Raw genomic sequence first — 26,004 nt, 5'->3', positions numbered from 1 at the left:
GCAACAGCTGGTGTCACTTCCACCTTTCAGCTCGGAGCCAAGGAAAATTGGACAGGGGGTGCCACAGGGCTCGGCCATTAGCCCGATATTGTTCAATCTGTACCTTCGTCCACTTATCCAGCTAATAAAATCTTTTGGGGTCTCGGCATTTAATTATGCCGATGACACTCAGCTGGTGTTTTCCTTAGAAGGGAATAATGCGATCTCACTGAGCACCTTCCATCGCTGTATGGCAGCTACGGCGGACTGGCTTCGAGCAAACTCTCTGCAATTTAATAGCGCGAAGACAGAGGTGCTCCACTGTTCCACTGATCGGATCCCGCGGCCTCTACCCACTGATTTCTGGCCCAGCACCTTTTCTGAACCAGTGTTGGCATCGGAGTCAGCTCGCAATTTAGGGGTCATGTTTGGCCCTAACTTACAATTAGACCTACATGTCAATAAAACCACGGGAACATGTATGATGCTGCTCCGTATGCTACGCAGAGTTCTGCCCTTGCTCCCCCCCCAGGCCAGACCGGAAATAGTCCGTGGGACTATTCTAAGCCGGCTGGATTACTGTAATGGTCTTCTCCTGGGGGCCCCAAAAAACTTGATAGGGAAGCTGCAGAGGGTGCAGAATATGGCTGCTAAACTGGCCCTCTCGCGACCCAGATCCAGCTCTTCTACTCTTGCGCTCCGCGATCTACATTGGCTTCCGGTAGATCTACGGGTCCAATTCAAAGCGGCCTGTGTGGTGTTTAGAGCGGTACACCTCCTAGGCCCTATCCCACTACAAAACATGTTTGCATGGTATTCTGCCCCACGTCTTTTGCGGTCGTCATCGGCTCACCTTTTGGTGGTGCCTAGGTTTCAAAGAGTGAGGATGGGTGGTCGCTCATTCAGAGTGGCGGCAGCCAAATTGTGGAATTCTCTCCCTCTCACTCTTAGGAGCCACCAGGACTATCTTCCATTCCGGAAGGCTTTAAAGACCTATCTATTTCCCAAGTAAATGGTTGTGCGTTTGCGCTGTTTTGTGCGGGGGTTTTTTGATCAAAGCGCCAGGATGCCCTCAGGGTGACAGGTATGCGCTCTATAAGTATGCTAAATAAATAAATAAATAAATAAATAAAAATCATCAGGACTTGGGCTTTAGGCATTATAGTTGGTGACCCTAGAACAAAATGTAGGTTGTGTGACAGACACTTCCCAGAGGGGGTCAGTGATGCTACGTGAAATGAATTGGCAGGGCTCTGTGAAGAATTTGATTAGGAGCATCCAAAGCAAAAATGCTTGTACATAGAGTTCGTGTAAATGGCAGAAGCAGTCCAGGAATCACTTGTGGATAATGCTTCAGAAATGGTTGATAGATATTCAAGTTTTGAAAGGATCAAACGGAGCAACGCGCGGTGGCGACGTTGAAAGTAACAGCGTATTTTCAAGACAGACCTTATCCAACTCAAAGAAGAAGCTAGCTTGTTTTGTGTGCGTACATTTGGAAAAGAAGGCTGGAGTGTCTGAAAATATCGACAAAGGTAGGTGCTGAACAGTGCTCAGGAAGCAATGACATGAACAATAAATTGGAATATAGACTGCAATCAGTACTATATCAAACAATTTCAGTACCCAGCCGGGCCTGAAAAGCTTTATTCAAATATATGCATGGATAAACAAGACCACCAGGGGGGTCAAATTCACTATCTGATAGGGTACAAGCCTGCACCTATCCAGAAATCTCTCAAAAGAGGTTCAAGAGTGAGAAATAGAAAAATAGGAAAAGAAAAAGACAAGGAATATCAGGCAAGAGGGACGTGGGAGCCAACTGCCCCTTGCATTATTACATCAATTTTAAGCAAGTTCGGACAAACAATTACTGTAATAGAATAATCACAGTGGAAAAGATTACAGAATTGCTAAAAATGTCGACGACGTTTCGATCCCTGGCTCCTAGTGAACTGGGATCATCATCAGGACTTTGTATTAATTTGCCTGTTTTGCTTTTGAAGCGCCTGTTCAGAGTAGGAAAATAAGAAAAGACAAGAAAGGAAATTCTTATTTAAACACGACACATCTGTCAGACAGTGTACACAGAATTTCACATGTTATTCTTTAGCAACATGTCAAAGTGCCCACCACTAGATTGTACACACCCATTCTCACTAACATTTCATATTGTGTTGTCCCAATTTTCCTTATTATACCGTTTCAATTTCCGGACGAGTGCACGTGCGGTACGTGTGATGAAGGCTACCGCGGTTTGGAGGATGTTAAACAAGGGTGTATATCGACGGTATCATTCTAGTTGCTAGAGTGCTGGTGAAGATTTACTCAGTGCTTGAACTTTGTACGAAAAATCAGTGAGGTGGTGTGTGTTCATGCAGATCGTTTGAACGAAACGGCGGAACAATCTTAGAGTATTCACCTGCTGGTTAGTTTTTCCAATGTACAATTTGTTGCAGCCACAGATGATTGCGTACACAACATTGTGTACGCAATCATCATTGGAAAAACTAACCAGCAGGTGAATACTCGAATTACGCAACACAGGTCACGATTAAAAAACAAAGTGATGAATGCCCCAACATTTCACAGAAAGGGGTCATGCAGAAACCGATTTTAAATGGACGGTTCTATATACAACGACCCACACAAAATACATCAAAGATGTGGATGATGTGTTATTGAGAAAGGAGGCATACTTAATATTGCGATTCAACAGCATCCAGACTGGTCTGAATACCATGTCTGAAATCTCCAGACTATAAAGATATAAGGCATCGCAAATAGGTGGATGATGCTCCACACGAGAGACCCACTACCCAAAATCCCAACATAGCATAGCTCGACATGGAGGGACTACATATCCCAGCAATCACGTGATGTAGGTAAATACCACGTGTTTTCAAACATGGCGCACTGACGGAGAGCCGCGGTGACTAAGTGTAGCAGCGCTGAATGGGGCGATACCGGGTAGGTGAAGTAAAAGCGATAATGGTTAAAATGGAGCGAGGGCAAAATAACCGGCGGCTAACCGCATGTTTACAACTTTGACAGGATCATGATCAGACCACGAATGTAAGGGACACAGTGTAGAACACGCCGCACCGAAGAAGAGTTTGAGCGAGCACACTGAGCCTAAAGACAAAGGTACATATTTACTGCTGGGGGCAAGGCGTTTCAAAATCTAACAGGAACGCCTTAGTTACATAGATTATTCTTTTCTGGCAGATGTATAGGAACCCTGTGGGCACCTACGAACTTGAGGCAGACGTATAAAAGTGCATTCTCGGCGTGTTGACACAACTAAGAAAAGTGACATTGAGATAGAAATGACCACATTTAAAAGGTAGGACATAAGAGTGTCTAGAGCGCCACGCTACAGGCAACGCGTTTAAGCAAACGACTAATTCTAGATTATTGGCGTGTTTCAGAACCCTGGAAAACTGCTACAAATTGTATCAAAGGTACACCGCTGGTGACAAAGTAGCATAGTGCAATATGAAAGGAATGGTAATGAAATATAGACCAACTTAACTTAGTTCTATTTTTCCTTTTTGCACACAATCTGCAGATAACAAGTGATAAAGCCCTGATGAGAACCCGTAGAATGAGATAACTAGTTCGAAACGCGTCGGCAGAAAGGAGCAAATTAACTTTTGGCAGAAAGGAGCGAATTAATTTTCGGATTGACTAGAATATTGACCAATACGCTTAGTCAAATATATTTGTCTTTATCAAATTTGTTTCCCTCTCCTTTTGAACGTGACTTTATCCTTTAAATATGCGATGAAATACAATGCAAAGATTGAATATTTGCTGCATAACAATGGTGCAATGTATATGTAATGTTCATTGAATGAACTGCTGCTTGTATGTATAATGTTATGAATTATGTATATGTGTAATGTTTAAATGTAATGTTTTTCTCATGCAAACTAATTTCTATTTGAACAAATGAAAAAGTAAAGGGTATAAATAAATTATACCGAACAAATCTAGGAATAAGACTGATTTGTTGCTCAAATCCACGAGCTCTAAAAAACGAATTGTAGGGTCAGCACCTTGTTTCTCAAAAAAATCCTCTCTATCAAGGCCCAAACCGCAAATATTCAGGTGGCTATGTGGACACAGAAGGGAGTTGAAGTCCCCCACACATATGACACAACTGTCGCCTGTCTGGTTTTCTTCAATACTGCTCAAGGTTTGGGAGAGATCCTCTAGAACATTTGTAATCTCTAGTTTGGGGATATTGTTATAAAAATTTACCAGAACAGTTTTTTGATTTCTCCCGTCAGTCATCAGCAATATCTGGTAGTATTCAGACCTTGGTTCGAATTTCACTGTTACGCCACCTAGGAGATTTGATATATAGGTACAAAGGCCCCCCTTATTTCTACCCTTGTCGTGTAAGTAGCTGGTGTATAAAAGGTACGGAAACCGTTTATATGAATGGCGTCCGTGGCCCAGGAATCCTGTAGGCATATAATTGAAAATTTTTGGAAGAGAATTAAACAGGCATTATCACCAATCCTACCCGATAACCCCGCAATATTCCAAGACATCAGTCTAATACTGTCAGTTTTCTGTGGGGATATATCAGCAGGGATTCCTCTATTTTCTGACTCTATTGTCATAACCTCTACCAAAGGCACTTCCAGCTCATCCTCAATACTAATAGCATGAGTACTCCTATCAGAAAGATAATTACCACGGGTATTATCATTATTATTATATTCTACACACTTTTTACCAGGCTTATTTAGTGTGACGATATTTATAGGCAATCAGTCCACCATTTCTAGTGTACTGTATCTGTTGCTAATTGGAAACCCCATTACCTGTCCTGGGTCTTCAAAGGCTATTTTGTTTGTGGGATACCTTATTCCTGAGCTCTCTGCTAAATGGATTCCCTGTAAAGGATAATTTGGTGCGCCCATTTCTAAACTATAGAAATATGTAAGATCAAACGGCTGTATCCTAGTACATACCATATGGTGCCACTCATCGCATATATATCAAGGGGCTTGTCTATCTCCGAAGTTTATAATAATGCAATCTCCCTGAATGCTTTTTCTGCTTCTCCCTACCCAGCTTACCCTTCATACAAACAAAATCTTACTGCGGATGTGTGGTGGTAAAGGTCTGTTAGAATTGAGCCAGTGTGTCGTCTTATTTTTCAATTCGGCAAAAGATAGGTTGTCTTTCCCTAGTTCAGGGACTCCTGTCAAAACGACGACGTAGGGGGTGGATTCTGGGGGCAAATCTATAGTTGGTAACAAATATGCTTTTGTTTCAGATGTACCACTACGAGTTCCCCGCTTTGGTGTAACTTTCATATTTCCCCCACCCAGCAAATGGCTCGAGTCCTCTTTTTCTGAAGTTTTTTCAGCATTCTTCGTGCACTGGACACTTTCTTTCCTTATTTGTGATAAGCCTGTTGTTAAGTCACATCCAGGTGGTTTAGGTGTGGAAGGTAGGGGCTTCGTTTTCCTTTTCTCTTTTGGTAGGGCAGGTTTATCATTAGACACTTGTAAAATTGTTGAATTAGACTTTTTATTTAACTCGAGATTCGTTAAAGTCAGCTGTTCAAGTTTTTTCAATCGTTCTTCCATATGCTTTAATCTGTCCGGATGGGCCTTATGGAGGCTGTTAGAATATCACCTAGTTTTACCCAGAAACTTTCCTCTGGGAGCGCAGATGGACAGACTGTCATATTTGCAGGAATACAGTCTGATCCCGCTATATGTGTCTCAGCGATAGATTGAGTAATAAAAATTGGGTCGTTTTTGTCAGCTGGTAAAGTCTTAAGTTGCTTGCCCTTTTTAGTGACCCCTACCCTCTTCTGTTTAGGTATTGCTCCTGACGTAGAACTCATTGAAGGAGCAACACCCCCTTTTTCAGCTAATGTTTGTGCTCGGGTTGACACTCCTTCAGTTAAGGTTATAGCTGGGATTTGTGTATTTAATGACTGTCTTTTTGTGACTCCATTATTACTAATACTGGTAAGATCGTCGGCTATATCGCTGATTAAGTCCATAGCAACCGAGTCATTGGTTGTATTAATGTCTACGCATCCTTCTGAACTGTTGGACAAGACGATATTACCCAGAGAGGGCCGTTTATTGAATGATGGATCCAAAGAAAGCCGGCGTTCAGTTAAGTCAATTTACTCGGGCTAAAACTGATGCAGCTCTGATGATAAAATTATCTAGGGCTCCAGTCACTGTGCCCCCACGTGTAGCAGTATTTAATCTTAATGGGTGATCAGCCATAATGAGTTAGAATAGTCACAATGAACAAATACAGGTTTCCAATGGTGCACTTACTGGATATATTTGTCTGTCCAGATGTTAAGGGGGTGGCCCTGCCCAGCCTCTCAGGCCTCAAACGGACTCAAACGGGCCCGCCCTTGGCCCGGGCTTTGCCCACGCGCGGGCTCTCGTCACTTTTAAGCGCCTTCGGGCGCTGAATTGGAGGCAGCGGCTGCAAAGGATCCCGGGAGTTGTGGTCTCCCTCCGCTCAGCGGCCGCAAGATGGTGTGCTGCGGCGGCGGGAGGGGAGAACAAGGCAGCCAGCAAGGGTCGGCAAAACGGGAGGACCAAGTGAGTGTCTCCCCGCTAAATTAATTCAATGTCCTGAGAGTATGTGTCTTTCTTGTTAATACACACACCCTTTTTTAGGACTCGATAGGCCTGCTGTAGTGGTGACTTTTTTATATTAAAAAGAGAAGTCTGGGCTTTGCTATTAGATTAAACCCTGTAGCATTAGTCCAAAGCTTATTTGTGGGGAGAAATCTGCAAAAAGAGGCATTTCCTCAAAGCATTGAAGTGATTCATGCATAAAGCTAGCCTCTGATCATGCCATAACATCTCCTAATATGTTTGTCATTAAAGTAAACTACTATGATACACTAGAATCCTCTAACGTGATGTAAACTTCCAGTAGCCATTTCTACATAAACTGGGGATTCTCGTTCAATCAAGGGGGAAAATACACATAAAGTATATTAAGTAGTGCTCGGACTTTTGATTTTAGTAGACAAAAGCATCTCAAAAGCATTTTAAGTAAAGAAACTCTGCTTTGCTGATGACCATTCAATGCCCCTGAAAAAACAATCTAAAAGGTCCTCAAGATAATGCATGACTTATTCTTCATAATCAAATTGCACAAAGTGCAGACTACAAGCACACGTCTGACCACTCTAGCTACGTCCCTCTGATAATACTGGGGAGATGTTCCATGTGACATGAATTCCTTGAGACCACTATTATGGAGCCATCATGTTACACCTCTTGGGGAGGACTGTATCACGTCTGACACCAAGACACCAGTTGTAGTACTTACACTGTGATCAGCTTGTTCTGAAGTTCAGGCTTGGTGATGATATAGACTTGGACTGTGTCGAAGAGCTCTCGAGATATGTACTCTTCTGGGACCTGCAGTGGAGAACAATGTTCAGTAGACTACACAATGCAAAAGAGGCATGAACATCTAGAATGAAAAAGCATCCAGTCTTCTGAACCAAATGCAGGGATCTTTGAGAGCTGTAATGCCTAAGAAAGCAGGCCTCAAATGGAGTAAGTATTATGTGCTGAACCCCCTTTAAGCCTATTGGTGCTTCCCACGTTTGGGTTAACACAGCCCTCCTCCCTCATGGTTTTATGGTTCCATGTTTATCTTCACTTTCTCACATATCCCTACTTTTGCCCAAATCCATCTCTAAGCTTGCCTCACTCCATGCTTGGTGTGACATCTTCTGGGTTTTTAGAGATTAAAAAGAATGAGAGAGGGAGGGTGAGATGGAGACAGACAGACATACGCCCAACCTTGAGGGTGATCATTCAGTCTGCAACTATCTCTGCTCACCCCTTTCGGTTTCATCATTCATCCGTTCAGGTCTCTCTGTATTTTTGCTCCTTCCTCTATCAACATTCTCCTTTCTCTGTTCTCCACGTGTCTCTCTCTCTCTCTTACCTCATTCCTACATCTATAAAAATGAACCAGTTTATCTTCAGGATCTGCTCACCTGGTATGTGATTTTTGGTCCCAGCGTGGGGTGGAATTCGCTGAAGAAGATGCACTCAATCTGTCTGCTGTTTGCCATGGTTAGTCCAAAAAATCACTATAGGAAATTTCAGAAATGCAGCATTCCTGATGGGCATAATTAACAAGACTATAAACATTCAATTCTTGTACCTTAAATGTTATTAAACATAATAACAGAAACACGTGATTTTAGAACAACTTACAATGCTTACATTCAAATATTAAAGAAAAATCAAAACATTTTATTTCTACATAACAAATGTCATTAGTCTTAGCTTCCAGCAAAAGAGCAAGTGCTTTATTACATATGCAAACACAATAGTAATTTTTTTTTAACTATGGTTAGTGCACACACGTCGATAAAAATGACTTATGATATTTAGATATAAAAAATGTAAGTAATAGCTCTCTTTTGTCTTAGCTTACATCACAAGTGCATGTGCTTTACTTCATGTAGACACATTATACCTCAAGAAGATAACTTTCAGGTACTTCAGCCTTGTAGGTAAAAAAAATACAGGCAGATTAAAAAAACATATGTGCAAGAGCCTCGTTTGAAATTAAAAATATCTGCTGCTCATCTTTTCTTTGGGAATTGGTTACCAACCTCATTCCAGAGAAATGAGGGGGGAAATTTACAAAGAACTGTCATAGCGCAGAGCTTTGCCAAATTTGGCAGCGCCCCACTCCAACATTTCCAAAACGCAGTGATTCGCCGTATTTAAAACAATACGGCACACCCCTGTGTTTTCCCTAGCACTGACGCTAAAATTAGCTGCCTAGCGCAAACGTAAGCAGACTTGCACTATAGTGCAAGGGTGCCTGCATTGAAGGGAATGATTGTTTATGTGCGGGAAGAAACTTTCTATTCAAGGAAAAATAACCATCTTTCTTTGACATTCTCATGCGGATTACGTTTATTAGTACAATGTCTGCTATATCCTCTACAGTAAATAGTCTCGGAAACAATGTCATCCAGACAAAATGCAAAGTTTGACATTGTGGAAATAAAAAAAGAAGCAGTAGCAAAGAAGCCATTTAATGTGAGCGCTTCAGTCTTCCGCCAGAAGTTAAGGAAAGACATTGTGATAATTGTGCCATTACGGAGGAGCTGCCCCCGAGTTGGATAGACTCACATGGGCGAGAGGAACACAGATGGGACTGATGGGGGTGAGAAGCACATGAGGGAGAAGGTGGGAAAACACATGCGTTCTCGTAAAGTGCTTAAATAAAACGAAAGTAGCACCTAAAAAAAGTGAGCAGTGAAAGAACACAGTAATGCATCAACTTTCCAGGGGCGGAACAAACACAAGAAAAAGGTAAGCCAACACGCTAACTAATAAGAAGCAAATAAATGAGAGTGATACTGTAGCCAACTAATGGTAATCAATGACAGGGCTTTAGCCCAGTAGTAGCTATCAATATGTCTTTCTAACATGCACCGTTTTAGGCGAGACCTAAAAACAAGGACTGGCTATGCTACTCACCCATGGCAATGTGTAGAACTTGAGAGCTCTGCCACACAACCCACTTATTCATAGCGACAATCACCGCACCATGTTTTAAACACATCTTAGAACCCCATGCAACTTATCCCCCACACAAACCGTACTATGTCTCATTGTGTGTGGGCGGCGGGGATATCACTGGCTGTGTGTATTATTTTATCTATCTTGTGTGGAGATATTCAGTGATAAAGAGTAAATGAGTCCTAATTAAGTTAACCACCTACCCCTCGCCTCCTCTATGTTCCACTGTAAATTTACATCACGGCATTAGCTAAAACGCTCAGTAAGTAACAGGCAAAGCTTAATACTGGTCGTTCTCCTACAGAAACAAGAAGAAATATGGACCCGCCAAACTTGGGGCCATCTTGGCATAGCGATATTTCACAGACCACAACATTAAAGGTGGGCACAGGCAACCACAATTTTTTTTAAATGATAGCAAATGAAGAACAGCTTTGAGTCTTATTTTTATTAGAGCTTTTTACAATCAAAGTGCTCTTTTTTATGTATGGCTGTTTAAGTAGTAAACGTCTATAAGTTTGCAATAACAAACATTTTTATGGATATGAAAAATTGAAATCAATCATTATAACTATTTTTATTTGGAAAAAATACAGAAACTAGGTTATTTTCCTAACATATTCCATTTTTTTTTCAAGCTTCAACTTAAGCACTTACATTCAACGATGGCCGCCGGTTATTAAGCAAACGTTCCAGTTAGAACAAGGAAATACGTAACAGCGCCCGGGGATACGTCCCAAAACGAGGCTTGCACCGCCTCTTCTTTACTGTCTTTTACAGAAATCGTCTGTATAGTGTCTCTTCTATGATTTTGCGCGACAAGGATGGGGCGGAGTTTTGGAGAACACGATCACAAGGTAAATGAAAGAAACCTTCCAGTGAATATTCCGTTCTTCCGGACCATTACTTGTTATAATCATTATGAGCGTCAGGGTCTCCGAAACGGCGTCTGTCTGCAGGAAGTTAATTGTTCAACTTTTGTAGGCTTTCATCTGTGAATCACCTAGAGGTACGTTTCTGTAGGTAGAACAGTTCAGAGAATGAAGCCTATTTATTTATTTATGCGTTTTTATATAGCGTGAACTTTAGCCAAAGGTGTTAGAGCGCTTTACAATAGAACCAGTTACATTACATAAGGACTAGAGTACACGAATTTCATTAAAGATACGAAATAGATTAATTCTAAACTCACATAAGAATGGTAGTAAGTACATACATACGTCTACTACAGTTACTAGTTGGTGGAGTTACATATATTAAAGTTGCAGATTCACTCAAGGTTTCATTTTTAGAAAAGTTTAAGCAATTATGGTTGGACAAATATTTTTCAGATTTACAGAGCAAAATGTTCTCGCCATTGCGGGGGGGTTTTGCGGTGCTCGTTCAGGTGTCCGAGAAGGCCGATCTGTCTGGCATCATATGCAAAGAGCGAGAGGCTAGTATTTATATTGGAATAGGTGACTTAGTCTGGCTTTCTTTGGAACTACTTTTTTTGCAAATGTTAAGCAAGCATGTACCTTTAGTAGTGACGAGGTATTGCATCACTGCCTGGACACCTTTGGACTCTCTCTCTCTCCTTTGTCCCTTTCTATTTTATCTTGTTGGCATATCACCCATCGCAAACTTGGTAGAGAATCGGAGGGAAGAAGTCGATTTGCTTTGGTTGGTGCTGGTTACTTTCCCTACATACGTTCCCTGTGTATGACAGCACCCAATTCTTAACTCACAACACATTATGATAAAATGCCAGTTGGAGGAACGATATGCTTTTCTCACTTTTGCTTTAAAAGGATGTGCACAGCATTTCAAGAGCAACCACCTGATGCATACTAGCACACCAAAACTAAAAGAAATTGCCTTTTACGTGCTTGTAGCGTTGTTCTGGTCATACATCAAACCTTGTATTACCATGAACACTAGAATTGCCTCTTCCTGTCTCCTCCCAGTGATTACTTCATGAGGAATGTAACCATTTCTTAGGACACGAATGAAACAGGAAATGGTAACTATAACCAGGGACGGTTCTAGGATTTTGAGGGCCTTGGGAAGAAAGGGAATGTGCAGACCCCTCTCATTCTCATACAACCTGACACATTTAGGGCTGTATGCATCTCAATAGATGCCCTTCCTCCTTCAGCTGCTTGTGCCGACCCCTCCTGACCTGGAGCCCCACTTTCCCAGCCACCTACAAGCACCTCTTAGCAGCTCATAAAGGGCTGAGTGTGTGAGAGTTGCTTTTATCACAAAGCTGTGGGACAATGGGCAGCAGGACAGGAGGCCTGATTGCAGGGCAAACCTGCAAAATGTGTCTCCTTGCAACTTAGCCCGTAGAGTGCCTCCCCTCTGCTAGGTCTCGGCTCACTATATCATGGTTCTGAGGCTCAGGAGCGGGGAGCCCTCACCAGAGCACAATTACAAGGAGACACCTTTGTAGTATCTTGGTATTCTATATGCTATCCCTCTCTACCTCTATTGGAATGTTCATGTGATGCATCTATCAGAATGTTGGTGATCTGCCTGACAGATTACAGTTGGCTGGGCTGAGCACCATGTTGGATGCTCCTGGTGGGGTCTCTCTGTACATCTTGGATTAAAGCATCACTAAATACTACTCAACGTGTGGACTTCTCATCATTACATTCATGGCGACGATCTTAAGAAAGAACCTACACCTGTAAAGTCTGGAAGTACTTCAAACTGTTTGAAATTAAGAAAGGAAACTACAAACCATGAAAGGACCTCCTGCAAAAAGAAAATCTACCCAACTGCCAGCATGACCCCACCAGTGACCTACAACCGGTCGCCCACAGCAGTCTGGCAGTCGTCCTGTGTAAAATTTTAAGTTGGAACTGTGCCCTGACGCTGGGTAAGCCTGTTTGTTTTGACTTTGGGACTCGCGCTTTATCCTCACATGAGGGTAAGCATTCCACTTGCCAACTGCCTGTTGTCCTATTTACAAGGAGAGTCTTCTTTATGCTGTGTTGGAGCTGTGCCCCTTAATGGGTTAAACCAGAATCGTTTTTGCTCCTGGCTCATCCTGTGTTATGCCTTTACATGAAATAGGCATTGTTTTTCATCATATACGCTGTCTGGGGAAAAGTTGTTTCTGGCCTACTATGGATTTATGTGCAACAGTGACTTTATTGAAAATTATATTATTTATAATTTCTCTTTGCCCTGAGGAAACTTTTCGCTGCTGAACTGGCCCCATGTTTCATAAGTGGATTTAAGGAGGTGGTTTGATGACGTTTTGACACTTTCTCTGACTTATCACCTTAGCTGGTCAAAGCTTAATATTTGCGTTGGTGATTTGCTTTAAAGTACATTTCTTTTGCCTTTAATTTGTGCGAAATTCAGTGAAAATCGAGCCACCTTTGCCATCGTCAGTTCAACTGTTCTTTTTCTAATTTAAAAGTCTAGCGCGAGCTGCCCACTTTGCACGCACTCACCTGCTCTTGTCGTGACGCGTCGTCCTCTCTGCTGGATCTCCAATGTGCTTTGGTGCAAAGAAGCGCCGTGAACCACCCTGCTTTGCGTCACTGTGCGTGCCGCCTTATTCGTCTTGGAAGACAAACCAGCGCTGTTCACGTCATTTGCCTCTACGTCGCTTAGAGTCTCGATGCAAACTGTGCGTACCATGTTTACTTTGGACAATACTGAGAGAGTTTTTTTTTTCACGCATGAGAAGTGGATCGTCTTCATTGGAAAGCGTGTGTCTGGATGCTATATTCAAGGAGATATACGCATCTGCATCTTGTCATTGTTTTGAAAGGAGTATTTCGATGGTATGGCGTTGCAGCTGACAGTAAGACAAAAATTAAAAAAAACTTTCCCTCCATTAACATCGTCACTAATCTAAGGTACTGTGTGCGTTTCTTCATGTTAATGACAGAGCCTTATGGAGCACTTTCTGGATTTCTTGTGTGATTATTTCAAATAAGGCTATTTTTTTTCGGGGGCAAGTATCGAGCTCCGGCGTATAGTTTTAAGTGAATGCATATATGTGTGCTATTTAGTGACCTGTTTGCCATGTTTTCGTGATAGGTCCATGTTTATTGCCATTTAGTAAAGTTTTGCACTCAACACACATGCATTTCTTGTTTCCCTTTTATGCACAAAAGTGTTTTAACTTTTGCATTTGCAGTGGGTTTTAGTCCCACCTGTTTTAATTTCTATGCTCTTGCGATGGGTTTCTAGTCCCATTTCTTTGCAGTGGGTTTTAGTCCCATCTGTATAACCTAAATGTTTGTGATGGGTCCTAGTCCCAATTACTTACAGTGGGTTTTAGTCCCACCTGTTTAATTTAAATGTCTTTTGCGATGGATTTTTTAGTCCCATTTCTTTGCAGTGGGTTTTAGTCCCATCTGTGTTACTTAAATGTTTGCATTGGGTTCCAGTCCCATTTGCTTACTGTGGGTTCCAGTCCCACCTGTTTAATTTGCATTGGGTCCCAGTCCCATTTGCTTACTGTGGGTTTCAGTCCTACTAGTTTAATTTGTTATGGGTTCTAGTCCCATTTGTTTGCTATGGGTTTTAGTCCCATTTGTTTATTTTACAATGTTTTTCCGATGGGTTCAAGTCCCATTTGCTTGCAGTGGGTTTTAGTCCTACTTGCGCATTTTCTTTGTATTTGCGATGGGTTACAGTCCCATTTGTTTGTAGTGGGTTTTAGTCCCATTTAATATTTTTGCTATGGGGTTCATGTCCCATTTTGCTGTTGTGGGTTTTAGTCCCACCTGGCACTATGTCAGTTGTCCACACGGACCTCGTTTATTTTTTTTTTGTTTTATGCCTTTTCGGGTGTGTGTATTTTGTCTCCTTCAGAGGAGCTATGCTTGGGTTATTGTCCTATAGCATTATTGCATTTTTATTCACTTATGCTAGTTTACCAGTCACTTTTAAGAGTCTTGGTTTTAAAAGTTCTACATCCACATATTTAGCTTATGTTTTCTTTATTTATGTGCTTTTATGCTTTCTATGCTAAATATGTTCAGATTTAAATTTGTTCAGATTTGATCTATTTTTATTGCAACTTTTTGCACTGTTATCTCTTGCATTACGTAATTGTATTTTGCTTAGAGGTAATAGTGTTTAGATGAGGTTTCACCTCTACTCTTCCTCATCTTCCTTGTTCTTGAAATGAAGGTTTCTTTTGTTCTGTCTCTTTCCTTATTGCTTTCCATTGTTTCCTTCCTTTTAAAGTTCTGTAAGATGAGAGGATGGTTTATATGGTGTAAGAGGGGTGGATGGTTTTTACGTTTTTTCCATTCTTCTCTTTTGTTCTCTTTTTAAGGGTGTTTCCTCTTTACTGTTCTTTTTTCCGCTTTTGCTCAGTTTGCTTACTTTCATTTTCTTCTGTTCTCCGTTGCTGTTTTTAGCTTTTTGTTTTCTGTTTAAGGAGAGAGGATAATGTAGTATCTTGGTATTCTATATGCTATCCCTCTCTACCTCTATTGGAATGTTCATGTGATGCATCTATCAGAATGTTGGTGATCTGCCTGATAGATTACAGTTGGCTGGGCTGAGCACCATGTTGGATGCTCCTGGTGGGGTCTCTCTGTACATCTTGGATTAAAGCATCACTAAATACTACTCAACGTGTGGACTTCTCATCATTACAACCTTGCTCTCAAATTAGATGAGCAGGGGTCAGGAGAGGACCAGTGTGCCAAAGCCTTGCTGTGATGCACTAAATGTAACTGTAAATGTAAATGTCAAGGTATTTGTAGAGCGCACTGCCACCAAGCGGTTTCCTGGCGCTATTACTCATACCGCTGTGGAACCCTTCCTGGCTTTCCCTGTGAAGTGTTCACTCCTGGGCACCACCAGTGTGAAGCCAGGCATCCTAGCGCTGTTGGGGCCGGTGTGGAGGTTAAGCAAGCTATTGCCCAGAGTTGCAGCATGGGGCCCATGATTAGAATAGGCACCGAGGCGAGAATTGTCAGGTCCGAGGAAATTGAGCCCAAGACCTGCCGAGGCGGGAATTGAACCCTGGTCCCGGGCCAGAACTCTGCATCAGGGTGAGCCACACTCCTCCACGCACTGATGCGGGACCCCCACGTTCGTGGGCTGAGAGCTGTGCCCTGGGCCGCTGCCCAGACTGCTCATGCCTAGCACCGGCCCTGACTATAACCCCACTCACCCTCAACTGCATAATATAAATAGGTTAGAATCATGCAGCTCTTCATTTTTTGTTTCCTGTCGAAATGTGTGACGTGGAACTGGGATGTAGAGGTTCTAATTGGGCTTCAACCTCTAACAACTGTAGACGTTTCTCTCCCTGCTGGGGCTGGGGAGATCTTAAACTGCTGTTTTGGGAGGGATATGAGCTTTACTTCTGCCCTTGAGTGGACTGATTTGGTCTGCACAGTAGGTCAGTCTAGTTTTCTACCACGTGCAAAGAAGCACAGAGAAATAGGGAGCTGCTTATATAAAGAAGTGAGATTTTGGGAAGGTGTTGTGTAAGTTTTTAATTTTGAAAAATTGCTTGCCATTGCAAACTCATTTCTGATGCTTAAACACACTGAATGAAAAACAGGTATTGCTCTCCATCGCCTTCTTCAAGTGGGTCTGCTCCACCATCACCACATGCCAAGGGGGCAGAAAAAGAGGAAGGGAGGTCAATGAGGATACTTTTGGAGACTTTGTCATTCTTAAAGAAGACGAATGTGGGCAAAGTATGTCAGAGCAGGAATCAACGTATTCTGATTTAGGAGCATCATAGTTGTCAGATGAAACTTTTTTCTTTTCCACTAGAGCAAAAGGGCAAGTATATTTCCCTGGCTTGCTGAACCATGTAAGGGAACATATCTGTTTCCCTGTGGAAGAGGTGGCTGCTTGTTTGAGAGACACTGTTTTGCACCAATGTAAGAAACCACAGAGTTTAGGCTTGCTAATACATCAACATGTGGTGTATATTGTACTGAACAAGTGAAAAGATACAGACCGTATTAGCTTCCCGATCTTTAGGGCAAAGCTAAAGGCCTTCTCAAGGCAAAACATTTGTTTAGTAACTTGGGTCTAGTGGTGGCTAAAAGTGATATAGCTAAACACAGGGGTGTACCTAGTCCCCCCTACACGCCAAGAATGGTAAGCTGGGATGGGCCTCTACTTGGCTGCTGAGAAAGTCACATATAAGGTTAGAGGGTGCCCGAGAAAAGTCACCAAGGTATGCGGTTGAACAACTTAGACACACACAGCCTCATGTTGAGTGATGACTCGTGCACTAATGCATTATGGGCATGCTGCCTGCCAGTGTTATGTTTGTGTTCCCCAAATGGGATGATGTAACTTGTGATCTCTGTAACCAAACTATCATTGTTGCATCCTCCTGATTGTCGCGTTACTAACAGAAAATCAAAAACAAAATTCTTAAACAGATCTTCACAGGATCTATCCTAAAGCAGTGCTAACTCTAGATATATATCCAGATTTTATTGAGAGACAAACCTTCCAAAGCACCAACATCTTCTCACCCTAAGACACACGTGGGTCAGTGAGCAAGTGGGTATAACAGATGTCCACAAAGATGCAGGTTATTTGCTTGCACTCAAGGTAGGCTCTGAGACCTTGCTGACATGGTTAGTCTAATGTTTAACACACTTATTCTAGAGTGCATAAAGCCCAGAAGAAAGTCCACCGAAGCCCACCACTAGAAAAACTGTTATGTTTATATAGGTAGAAAATATTGACCAACAGGAAGCTGATGATCCCAACTTGCCACGCCCTCTAACTGCAGTGGCTGTCGTGGAAAGGATATGCCTCACAGGATGCACCATCGCATAGGCAGACTCTGTGTGAATTGATGGGGAGGTTTTTTTTTTGGTTTATTTACCTCATTAGATTTGGGTGTTAGAAAAATGAAGGAGGATGGTGCACATTGAAAAGTTCCACAGTCTCCAGGTAAACTTAATTTAAGTTACACTTTCTCAACTCAGCTCTGTCACATTCCTTGTGAAATCTCACATAGCATGTTGCCCATCACTGCCTTGGCCTCACTCCAGTCATGCTTCAGCCTTGGATAACACTTTTCCCAGTAGATTAATTCAACCTCAACTCTTCTGCTGTCTTAGGGATTGACACTAGGTAAATAGAGTTCTGTCTCTGTAGACCACTCTAAACCCAACTCTGCTATAGCCTTTCTAATGTCACGTATTTGGAATAAATTGTGGAGGATTCGTCCATTGACAATAGTCATGTCACTCACAACTTGATTTCCACGAGTATTTACTTTATGGCGTTGTAGTGTACATGGCAATGATGTATTAAACTGAGTACAGCAATAGTTTTTAATTTAATTACCGAACTGCATTACTCTCAAGGACAGTGACTGCTATTTCAGAACTAGCGGAGTGCAATACTGGCAATTAGTATTGAAATATTGACTGGAGTACATTACTGTGGAAAATATTACAAATACATGCACATTGTCTAGAACTACAAAAACATGCACAGTGTCTAGAACCATGACAGTGAGAAGCTCTAAAGCAACGAGGCAGATCTAAAAGAAAAATATGACGAGGTTTTAGGTCACATGCTACCATTCAGAAAGACTATGGATTTTTCGTAATCAGAACGGAGACTGTGAACCCAGAATTTAAAGTTTTGTATTTAAGTGTTGATTCTGTTTCAGATTAGAATCATCACATCAGTGGTATTCACAAGTTTCGCACACTGCGAGTGGAAGACTGTGTGTCTCGTACATAGTGTATGTATTCACAGTGTTATTTTTAAGGAATCACCACCTACTACGCAAAAGGCATAAAAAAAAAAACTATTCAAAGTGGTTATGAAAGATTCTTTGTCAATGGTGCAGTGTTCCAGATCCTACAAAGGTAACAATGTCTCAGAGAAAAAGTAGTGAACAAAGGTTCCAAAAGGAGACAAAGGTCCCAGAGGAAAAAGTGAACAAAGGTTCAACAAGCATTTGCAATGCAATAGGTCTTGCCTTAGTTAAGATTAAGCTATTACCATTGCAAATGTTTTTTTTGTTATTTATGTGTTGTTGTGGGTATTCTGCAAATCAATAGTTATGTTATTGGTAATGGCATTAGTTATAATTATAATGGCTTGGAACACGGGTGCTCCTTCATAGACGGGTCTGGGCTCTCAAGTCAGTAGAATACCTACTTAAGGTTTGCAAGCATGAGAGCTAGTGTTCCGGGGCAAATGCCTTGTGGGAACTGAGAGAGATCGGTTTTCAAACATATTGCCATGCACAAGCCATGTTGCCTACAACAGCTAAAATCCGTCTCGTAGTTGAGACCTAAGAATTGTGCTTATGTAAAACTGGTTTCCTGGGAGTCAAATGAAAAACTTGCAGGGCAGAACGGACAAGCGACTGCTTTACTCCTGTGCAGTTCTCTGCAGCGTCTCTGGGAAGGGCAGGAGTACAGCTGGTGTACATGTCACAGGGCGGAGTGGTGCAGAGCGAAGAGAGATAAAGAAAAAGAGGCATCAGTGGGAGGAGGCAGAAGAAATAATGGGCACTGGGGTGGAATCACAGAGAACAGGGTGGAATCACTGAGGATGGGGGTATGGTGAAGCTACATCGGTGTTTGGGGTAAACAACATGGAGAACGCAATCTAATGGCGAGACAGAGCAACATATAGCTTGAGGAAGAGAAACTGAAGCAGGCAGGGGAGAAGCACACCAGCATCTATGTTCAGCTGCGAATAAAAGAAAGAAATGAGCAGATCGGAGTGGGTCTCTCCTCTCTCAGTGGCGTAAATTGCCATGCCAAGTGACTAGAAACAATATCGTTGTATTAATGCGCTATATAAATAAACGTAGCCGTACACCTTTGTTACATTTCGTCTACTGGCATGGGGCGGGGTTGGTGTGGCGCCCTTTAAAACAAGCACGCAAGTGGTGCACGCGTGCGCGCCACAGCAAGACATATGTTTTGAATTATCGGGCACGATAATTCAAAACAGATGTTACACTGTTCGGGTAACAGACACCAATAGGACATGGGCGGGGCAAATACGGGACATGTGCCTGCATTTGCCCAATTGCATGCTGTCTTAGCTAGAAAGACGCACGCAAGGCCCAATAGCCTGCAACGATAACAAAACAACACGCACAAGCGTGTGGTCAGCTTTAAATAGCCTTTACTATAAGTCTTGCAGAGCGTTGCATGCACGTGTTGCCCCAGATGTAAGATCCCCCTCCTGTCCTTTACATGTCATAGTATACAATGATGTGAAGCACTTTGAAGTGGTTAATTGTGTTATATAGCACTTACTACCCATGAGGATGCGGTGAAGCTTAAAGTAAAAATCCCACAAAAATGTACTCCTCATACAGCTAGGATTGCTCAGAATTCATTTTATTTATGAAATTATTTTGTTCAGCAACCACCATATTATTACACTAAAGAGCATCAATCTGTATCCAATAACCCCTTACACCTTCAAGTCCTGCGCTGTCGCGTTATATGGTGCGTTTAGAAAATACCAGCAACGCCACTCTTTACATTAGCACCATCAAAATATAACATAATAAAATAACTGACTGAATCATGACTTTAATTAACTATACCTAAACAAATCACGAATTTACATTGCATATTATCCTGTAAGAGATGTGTAATGGCCCGAGTCCAATACTAGGACTCAGAGCCATATATTATGACTTCTTAAAAAATCAAATGACATATGCTGTGGGAAAGGCTGTTTTCTTACACGTCTGAACATTTAAACATCAGTGGTGAAATTATCTAAATTCGTACAATTCCTCACTTGGGTCTTTACATCAAAATAAAAAAAGCAATAAAAGTGACGTTGCAAATCTTTTCAGCCGAAAGAACCTCGCAGTAGGATACGAGGGAGTGACGTCACAAACCGTCACAAACCTCTGGCCTTCCGCTATACATATTATATTAAACAACACTTTTCGAAACCTCCAGTTTGCAGCACGTCACTAACCGGTGGTTCCACGAGAGTGGTGCACCGGAAGAAGCTAAAACATTCTTGCTTTCAATAGCTGGAAGTGGAATTGGTGACGTCACATTCACTGAACCCGTAGCTGTCCCTAGGTGACGTTCTTTCAATCCCTCTATGCTGCCCGTTCTCCACAGGTCTAGAATCACACTCACCAAATATACTCCTAAACTCATGGCCGATGGACAAACAAGTTATTTTGGTGCACGGAACACTAACTTAATTCTTGATAAAGGCTCACAACTCGAGATTCTTTTCACTGGATCGTCCTAATCGTTTTTTAAATATTATTATTAATTGATTATTACAGTAATGCGTATTTAGTCACACATAAATATCTCTTCGGCGCCAGTGCATTGACTCTCCATGAAGCAGACACCCTATCTCACGCTTGTGTACACGCAGTGCAGCCAGGCTGCCACACAATGGTGCCACTGTGTTTCCTCGCACGCGCTGCCTGCAGAGGCTGCCCAGCATGGCAGATGCTCGCGCTCCCCGGTCTCCTGTACGTACCTGTTTCTGAAGCCCTGCTTGCGCTGCCTCGGTTTCTTCCCAGCCCACCTGGAGTCTGTCTTTCAGCTCCTCCGGTCCTCGCTTTTTAAGCCTAGCCCCACCTGGGACAGTCAGAGTGAGTGTAATCCTGATAAAGGAGTTCGCCAGGAACTCACGCAGACGGACCCACCCTAATAGGATCACTCACTGCGCACACCGTTTCCTAGGAACAAAAAAAAACACATCCCACGGCGATATACTCGACAAACTTTTTTATAAACCCTAAGAGTCCAGCATCGCTCGCACCTGAAATTACAGGTAGTGCACGAATGACAAGAGAACAAAATCAGACTTAGAAACAAAGAGAAACTGCATAATATCAATGAATCAAAGCCAGGAAGACACCTTGCAGAAACCAGCCTGACCCTCGAGTTTCCTCAAGTTCCCGCCGGGCCGCCGCGCTGCCTGCGACGACCCGGAAGCGGTTGGGCAGCCGGCCAATCGCAGCGCGGCCCCAACCGGAAGTCCCGCCCCCATCGCGGCGCGAGAGAAAAGCCACTGTCCGAGGAGCCCCGAGGGCTCCTGATCGAGTCCCGGTCCCGAGATGGGGGACCGGGTGAAGAGCGGCCGGGCGCATGGGGAAGGCGGGGCTCTCATGTGCTGAGAGAGCCCCGCAAAGCGCTACCGCCGCCCGAGAGCCAGAACCGCCGCCGAGCACCGCCAGAACAGGTGAGTGTGTTGAGGGAGAGGAGGGGTGAGTGGGGGTGGGGTGAGTGGGGGTGGGGTGTGCGCGTGTGTCTGTTGTAGTGTGTCTGTGCGTGCGTCTGTCTGCGCGTGTGTCTGTTTAAGGGGGGGTGCGTGTGTGTGTGTATGCAGTGTGTGTATGTGCGCATGCGTGCGTGAGCCTTTCTTTAAGGGGGTGCGTGTGTGTGTATGCAGTGTGTGTATGTGCGCATGCGTGCGGGAGACTTTCTGTGCATGGGAATATCAGGCACGGCGACGCGACGTGCGCGCTCACGAGCTACAATCTCCAGGAGGACAAGCTTGTCACAGTCTGCAGTCCACATTCCCCGGAAAGTGACAACATTAGTTGTCTCCCTAGACAGCAAAGCTTCGCTTTGCTTTCGTCTAGGCGAGACCTAAAAAGGAGACAAAGGTCCCAGGAAAAAAGTGAACAAAGGTTCAAAGAGGAGACAAAGGTCCCAGAGAAAATAAAAGTGAACAAAGGTTCTGACCTATCTAGAAACGGACAACGGATGTCCCAGAATTACTACTGGGAGTGGATAAAGAGTGTCACAGGACCGGGAGAGTTCACAACGGAGATTCAGGATGGGCAACAGTTCCAGTACCACAGGAAAAATCGTTACATGGTGGTTCTTTGAACCGGGATAAATGTTCCGCGACTTGAACCAGGTTTTTACTTCACAGTACTGAGACAGTTTGTCCACAAAAGGGAAAACTTCAAGGTAACTTTGAGGGCCGAACCACAACCAGAGGTCTTTACCTGAGGAAATGAACCAGAACCTAAACACCTGGTCCAGAATTTGTTTTGGGACCGTAAGACTGCTAGAGAACTGGCTCTAAATTAATCTTCGGGAACTTTCTTCCTGAATTTTGTGTCTTGGAGGCACTTGTTGAATTGTTCTATCTTCAACAATGAGCGGGAAGCCGCGGAGGACAAAGACTGATCGGAGGAAGGAAACTGTCTCTTCCCGTTTTTGCTGGCCACAACGACGGATTGTAGAGAGTAGACTGTCTCTTTTTGTTTTCTTTGTCAATCTGAGGGGAGAAGGTGGTCATCATGATCTTCATGTTCATCCTTGTTTTGATTCTGTCTCTTTGCCTTCGTGATCTGGAAGTCTAAGAGGTTGCTGACCTCCTATCTGTTATATGTTTTCTTCTTCTTGTTTTCCATGCTTTAACTCTTACTATGTGTTCGAGTCTTTCATTTGTGTTTTTTCTGTAAAGGGAGAAGATGTGTTGTATATTTATACTTTCTTCAATATGGCTACTTGGTGTCTGTAGTCCTTTCTTAGTGTTCCTACCTTCCTACCTCCCAAAGTACCTAAGAGTGTGCTATCTGGTATGTGAAGGTTCCAGCCTTGGCAGTTGATGGTCTGGTCAGCTGTGAGGTTTACTACTCTGCTGTGTAACTTAATAAATCTATCTTAATAACCTGAAGACGTGTCTTGCTGCCTACCTAATCCACTTACAACATATATCCAGGCAGCATGATGCTTTCCCACCTTCCTCCCTTGTTCGCACTAAATACTTATTGTAAAAGGTATGCAATGTCATCTCTAAACCAGAGGTTATTAGCAAAGACTGCTTAACATATTTTTGTCTAACTTCATAGTAACCTTTGTGAAAAACATTTGCTGGTCTGCCTTCCTTGTTCTCTCCTGCAGAACGATCTGCTCTCCTTTTAAGTACTTACTTGCTGGCAGCATCAGCATCAACCAACATCACACACAGTTATGAAGCAACCCTGGTTTGGGGGAATAACTAGTTATTTTTTGGCCACTCTCATTATCCAAACCCAAAACCACAACCCCTCAAAGCATACATTTAAGAGAGCCTATAAAACATGCACATAACGTACCTCCGATATTCCATATATTTTTATTTCCTTGGACTAAAAGTATTCTGCATGAAAATATACCACCACATGTTCACTATTCTGGTTTCTCCTACAAATGAGCATTCTGTAACAGCACATGTTAGACATGCCTTTCACAATTGTGCGCTCCGTATAGCATCAAACCTATGTAGTAGGCAACGCTGCTAAATCAACAGCACTGTCATGAACCACTTAAGCATACACTTTGGAACTGCACACAAGAAAATATGCATATGTGTGCTATGCTCTCAATATGTGGACCAGGCTTGTGATGAATACATAAAAAGCACTGCCTTTGGTCGAGCAACGGCCAACAACTCCGTTACTAGCAAACACAATAAAACTGTTTGATGCACCCATCCATTCACATAACATACATCAATCTTTCTAGACCAACATTATTTTATTTTTGATCTAACTGACACGAACAGTTTCAAAATGAAACCGTGATCAAACTCTAAACTAACTATCCACAATCAAATAAACTGCACTAGATATTGAAGGTTCATCCAATTTCGACGAAAGGGCACCCAAATGGGAAAAAGTGCTAAAGGGCCCTAGCAATTGTTTAAAAGAGTCATACAAATTTCAATTACATAACGGATCACAGTATGCAGTCGCTTTTATCCACATGATGCAAATCTTAGTCCCCCAAAATTGCACAATCTGGGAGTATTTTGAAAGTTTCCATTGGCGGGAGATGCTGCTGCAAAGGAAATAATTCTCCTAGTAATTGACAGAAGCCCATGTAGTGGACTAACCATACACCCCTAAATCGAAGAATTTCAGGACTCCACATCACTATTTTCCTTCTTTTCCAGTGGTACTTGTCAGGCACTTTACTCAATATCTACTGTGGATTACCGAAGCCCAAGGACACGGACAATAGACGTGGCAAGATCCCATTCAGAGAAGCAATCTAATAGTAACCAAGTGACCCAGTTATGGCTCTCAGCATTGAAACAGAGACCTGGCCCTACCGTTACCTGCGAGCCCTCTCTGGCGTGGCCGCACACGTCTCTGCTCTGGCCTTGACCATCTCTGTGGGTGTGGTGGCCAGGCCAGGATCAAGTGAGTAAAGAAGCAGCATGACTTATTATAATTGTTATATTTTTGAAAACTCAAAATAGGTTATTTAAATTGTTACAGTATTTATAAATCCAAAATAGGTTATTTATTATTTTATAATTAAATCAGAATGAATATGTACTATTTTCATATATTTTCTAGCATTCATTTATAGTTATTTATATTTAATAATTTAATGTAACATTATTTCCTTTGGGGTTTATATTAAGTCCCTACCTCCATTATTTTCAATGGGAAGATGTTGGAATATCAGTGGCTGACCATTTGTAGTGCTGGACTCACTACAGAAGTTAAGTTTGAGAATATCAAATAGTAGTAAACTTACTCAAAATTGTACATTTACTCAAAAGGGCAGTTTGTGAATCAGATCCTATGTGTGATGTTAGGCCCTTGATGTGTTTTCTACCTGTGGTTGCTAAGACTCTACCTGGCACTAGGATCTAAAATAGAGGTGTAATTTACTAAAGGTTGTGTTGACACTCATTGTAAACTGTACAATTTTGAAATGCACCCCGGGACTTTTATAATAACTCTTGCTTGTCCCGGTGCTCCATGCACGTGCTTGCTCAAACTCCTAGGGAATTAAACCTGCAGTGTCTAAATTTACTGCACCATGATGACCTTGTAACTAACAACCAGGTTTCTTGCCTAATGTAAACGTCTACTATAGAGATTCAAGGTGTGTAACTGATTAAGTGTAGTGCTCAGCACTAAGGTTGACAACTAACACATGCAGGCACTGCTCAGTCAGCAAAGTGTGCTGTACAAGACTTCCCCTTTCTTAAGAAATAGCAGACCTCATACCTCATAAGCTTCCATCCACACATTAAAACAATAACTTGAAGATGTCTTAAATATGTGCTCATTATTGTACATTAAGCATGTTACATGAGGTAAATTCCTTCTTGCACAAAGCATACAGTTTTGGATTACAAAGAGCTGATCTTTTGTCAGATTCGCTTGGTATTTTGTAAAGTTTGTTGAACAGAATAACAGTGCTTGGATGAAATGATCTTGACTGTGGCAGGTATTGTCTGTTGAATGGTATTGGTAGGAGATTGCAAAGTTGCAAACTTTTTTTCTTGACAACGTACTATATGTCGGAATAATATGCCCCTCATAATCCCCTACATGTCTGACTTTATTTGCAAGTGTAATTGTGATGTTCGTTTACCCTGTGAGACATTTGTGTGGAAATACTATGCAAGGCATGTAGGCACATCCAAAACTCTTGCAAGATTTAATATTCGCTAGAAAAAAATCGTTCTTTGGCATAGGTGAAGGTAAACGAAGAAAAAAACTAAA

The 26,004-nt window shown here is 42.4% G+C and overlaps 2 protein-coding genes across 4 annotated transcripts in view; one reads left to right on the top strand and one right to left on the bottom strand.

Moving 5' to 3' along the window:
* The window catches only part of NPRL2 (NPR2 like, GATOR1 complex subunit), a 192,951-nt gene extending 183,020 nt beyond the window's left edge, over positions 1–9,931 (bottom strand). Inside the window, exons 1-3 of one of the 2 annotated variants that reach the window (XM_086938716.1) lie at positions 9,758–9,931; positions 8,006–8,130; positions 7,324–7,415 (exon numbers count right to left, since the gene is read on the bottom strand). In XM_086938716.1, coding sequence (XP_086794842.1) covers positions 7,324–7,415; positions 8,006–8,083 — 170 coding nt within the window. In that variant the 5' untranslated portion in view covers positions 8,084–8,130; positions 9,758–9,931. The remainder of the gene's footprint in view (positions 1–7,323; positions 7,416–8,005; positions 8,131–9,757) is intronic. The other variant, XM_086938717.1, reaches the window with a different exon arrangement.
* A 368-nt stretch (positions 9,932–10,299) lies between these two features.
* Positions 10,300–26,004, top strand: part of LOC147692502 (transmembrane reductase CYB561D2-like) — a 30,415-nt gene continuing 14,710 nt past the window's right edge. The window contains exons 1-2 of one of the 2 annotated variants that reach the window (XM_086938715.1): positions 10,300–10,411; positions 24,432–24,681. In XM_086938715.1, the coding sequence (XP_086794841.1) occupies positions 24,555–24,681 (127 nt within the window). In that variant the 5' untranslated portion in view covers positions 10,300–10,411; positions 24,432–24,554. Of the gene's footprint in view, positions 10,564–24,431; positions 24,682–26,004 lie in introns of both variants that reach the window. The other variant, XM_086938714.1, reaches the window with a different exon arrangement.

This window comes from Lissotriton vulgaris, chromosome 9 (genome assembly GCF_964263255.1).
Source record: "Lissotriton vulgaris chromosome 9, aLisVul1.2, whole genome shotgun sequence".
In the NCBI taxonomy this organism is placed as follows: domain Eukaryota; kingdom Metazoa; phylum Chordata; class Amphibia; order Caudata; family Salamandridae; genus Lissotriton; species Lissotriton vulgaris.
This window is presented reverse-complemented; position numbering and strand designations above follow the sequence as displayed.